This window comes from Trypanosoma equiperdum (genome assembly GCF_001457755.1).
Source record: "Trypanosoma equiperdum strain OVI genome assembly, contig: ctg_1908, whole genome shotgun sequence".
Classification (NCBI taxonomy): Eukaryota; Euglenozoa; class Kinetoplastea; order Trypanosomatida; family Trypanosomatidae; genus Trypanosoma; species Trypanosoma equiperdum.
In genome coordinates, this window is record NW_027123958.1 from 6,592 (window position 1) to 9,458 (window position 2,867).

Sequence of the window (2,867 nt, forward strand, 5' to 3'; positions counted from 1 at the left end):
CAATCATTTGCAGCGTTTAAAGAATGTCCACACACACACACACACACACACAACTTCTTTAACCACACCGCTCCCATATAAAGTAAGCTTACTCATATTTACTCCCTCCGTCAGCCTCGCAAACACAAGTCGATGTCTCAGTTCTATTTTTCCGGCTGTAATGCGGCCCCTTTTCAAACGAACAAATGAACGGCGACACCAAAGGACAAAAAGTTTCCGAAATCATTTCCCCAGTCCGGAGCGCGCCCTCATTTCATCCTTTTCATCGCATAGCCAACCCCATTCATTCATTCATTCATTCATTGATTCACCTTCAGCCCATACAAATCATCTGCCGAGGTTTCCCAACATTTATTCATTATGTATTGCGGCTTGTATCATCTCCCTTTTGAAATTCACCGCCCCATTTTCGTCCATCACGTGTTTGTTTGCCTTTGCATTCGTTTGTACACCTGCTTCTAAACCTCCTTTCTTTTTTTTTTTCGTCACCTTCAATTCCCGCCGAGGTAATTTCCCTTACTTGCACATATGGTCAAAAGAATTGGGATTGAGGCACTGCCAATATCCACCGTGCGTTTCTCGCACTTGTTGCACCAATTCCTCAGCTTGACACCACAACATTCGACTCCTCGGCAGCTTCGACCGCGATCCGTTGCTTTCCAGCAGGGCCCGCATTACCGCTTCCGAGCACCGCGCCACATTTGACAAGTTATATCCTCCCTCAAGCACTACAACAAGTTTGGGGCACACAGCAGCGAGGGCTTTCACAAGCAGATAATAACCAGAAGGTGTTACTTGCATGGAGCCAAGGAGATCCCTAGCAGCAGAATCGAAACCGCAGCTCACAAACACAACCTCTGGTTCAAACTCCCGCATCACCGGTAGTACCACGTCTAGGACAACTTGCAGATACTCCAAGTCTCCCATGTTATGGGTAGGCCATGGTATATTTATGTTCTTTCCCTTCGCTTCTGGGTTGGCATCGCCCCCAACGCGATCCATATGCCCCGTGGAAGGATAAAATGGTCTCGGTTCGTTTGAAGAATCCTCATCAGAATAAGAATACCCCTCTGAGTCACCAGAGAGTTTTCCCGCCCTTTCCTGTGACTCAGACGATGTTGACGAGTCGCTTTCACTACCGCTACTACCTGATTCGGGGAATCTCGCAAGCTCCTCTGCGTTAACGCCGAAAATTCGAGCCAACTCGTCGTCCTGATTCGCCATTTCCTCCGCCAGTTTGTTGTAGTCCACAGGTTTGCGCTGTCTCCTACACGACGACTCTTTTTTTTCTTCATCATCCTGTGGTGACTCGTGTTTACACTCACCGCCAGTTGATTCCTCCTCCTTCACGGGAGACCTTTCATTCGGCACCGTACCACAAGCTAAACCTTCCGCTACTTCCTGATCAGTTTCCTTATTCCTCACGCTGTCGTCACCACCGCAGAGCTCCGGTTTCACATCCTCAATTGGGTCCATCAACGCGGCCAAGTCATCTAATTCCACGATGTTGTCCACTACAGTGGGGTTCTTCCGCAAGATATGCCCCCGTTTCGAACCATGTTGGTGAATAGACACAACTACAACTGAGGGATCTTCGTAAAATATGTTTTCGGTACCATCGCAATGATGAACATCCCAATCAATCACAAGTACACGCGGCTCTGCTGCGGTTGAAGCAGGTTCACAAGGGCCACCGGAGCTACGGGGAGAAGGTGCGGCGTTACCACCTTCTTGCAACTTCTTTAGTTCCCGCTGGGCCGCACGCACGGCAACTGCAACATTGTTGAAGAAACAAAATCCTGACGCCCTGTCACGTCCCGCATGGTGACCTGGTGGGCGAATCAATGCAAATGAATTGCGCACCTCACCGCGGACGACACTCAGAGCAGCCGCTATTGCGCAACCGGCCGCAGCACGCGCCGCTCTAGATGTATTTTCATTTGCGTAGAGGTCCTCGCCCACATTGCAGCTCTCTCCAGGCTTGCGTAGCAGCGTAGCAACCTCTAGTTGGTCTACACTATCAATGTGCTCAGTCGAGTGCACAAGGCGCAATTCCCTTGTGCGAGCGGAGCGGTGATGCAAACGACGGCAGCATTCGAGAAGCCCAATCACCTCGAGGTGATCTAATGTTCGTTGGAGTCTTCCGGGGCGTTCGTAGTCTCCCGGATCGGTAGAGGCATGTAAAAGCGTAACTTCATCATAAGCGACACCTGTACCTTCAGCTTCAATTGCGGTGATGTCCAGAGTGGGGGTCATAGTTGTCAGTGTAATTGAGGTTTCGTTTACCTCCGGAATCATCATATCGAGGATTGTTGGGAGGGGATCGATGGGTGGAAGTGCTGTGGGCAGCACCGAAGGCACTCCGTGTGCTTGACCCATCCAATTGTGAATATAAGTTTCAAGACGGTCCGTGCAGCGCCGGAAATTTGGATGTGACATTTCTTCATCATGATGCGGCTCACCACCTTCTTTCCTGGTCGCGACGGAAGATGATGAAGTTTCTTTTTTAACCTTTTTGTTCACCCGCTTGTCATCGTTCTCCACACTTTCTGCTTCACGCGTTTCTTTGCCCATTGCGGTTGCGGTTCAACAAATGGAACGAAACTGCAGCGCAGGCGGTATGGAGAGCAATACCACGTGGTTATTGGCCCAACCAGTAACCACGTGGTGCGTCGTGGGGGATGAGATGCTGAAAGAATGCTTTCGCCTTTGAGCCGCTTCCCCCCTTTTGGTTTCACTTTAATTATTACCCTTGTCACGACGAGTAGAAGACTTCACTGCCGGTGGTGCACGTGGTCGTGATGGCGATATGCGCTACGTCCCCTTTCCTTTCCTTTCCCTTCCCTTCTCTTCTTTTGTTTTTTGTG

At 50.0% G+C, this 2,867-nt stretch overlaps 1 protein-coding gene across 1 annotated transcript; it reads right to left on the reverse strand.

Annotated features, from left to right (window-relative positions):
- Positions 1-516: 516 nt before the first annotated feature.
- Positions 517-2,574, reverse strand: TEOVI_000889600 (histone deacetylase 3; the record flags this gene model as incomplete). Its single annotated transcript, XM_067223616.1, has 1 exon — positions 517-2,574. The coding sequence occupies one exon, from the start codon at positions 2,572-2,574 to the stop codon at positions 517-519; it is 2,058 nt and encodes a 685-aa protein (XP_067079717.1).
- Between the last annotated feature and the right edge of the window lie 293 nt (positions 2,575-2,867).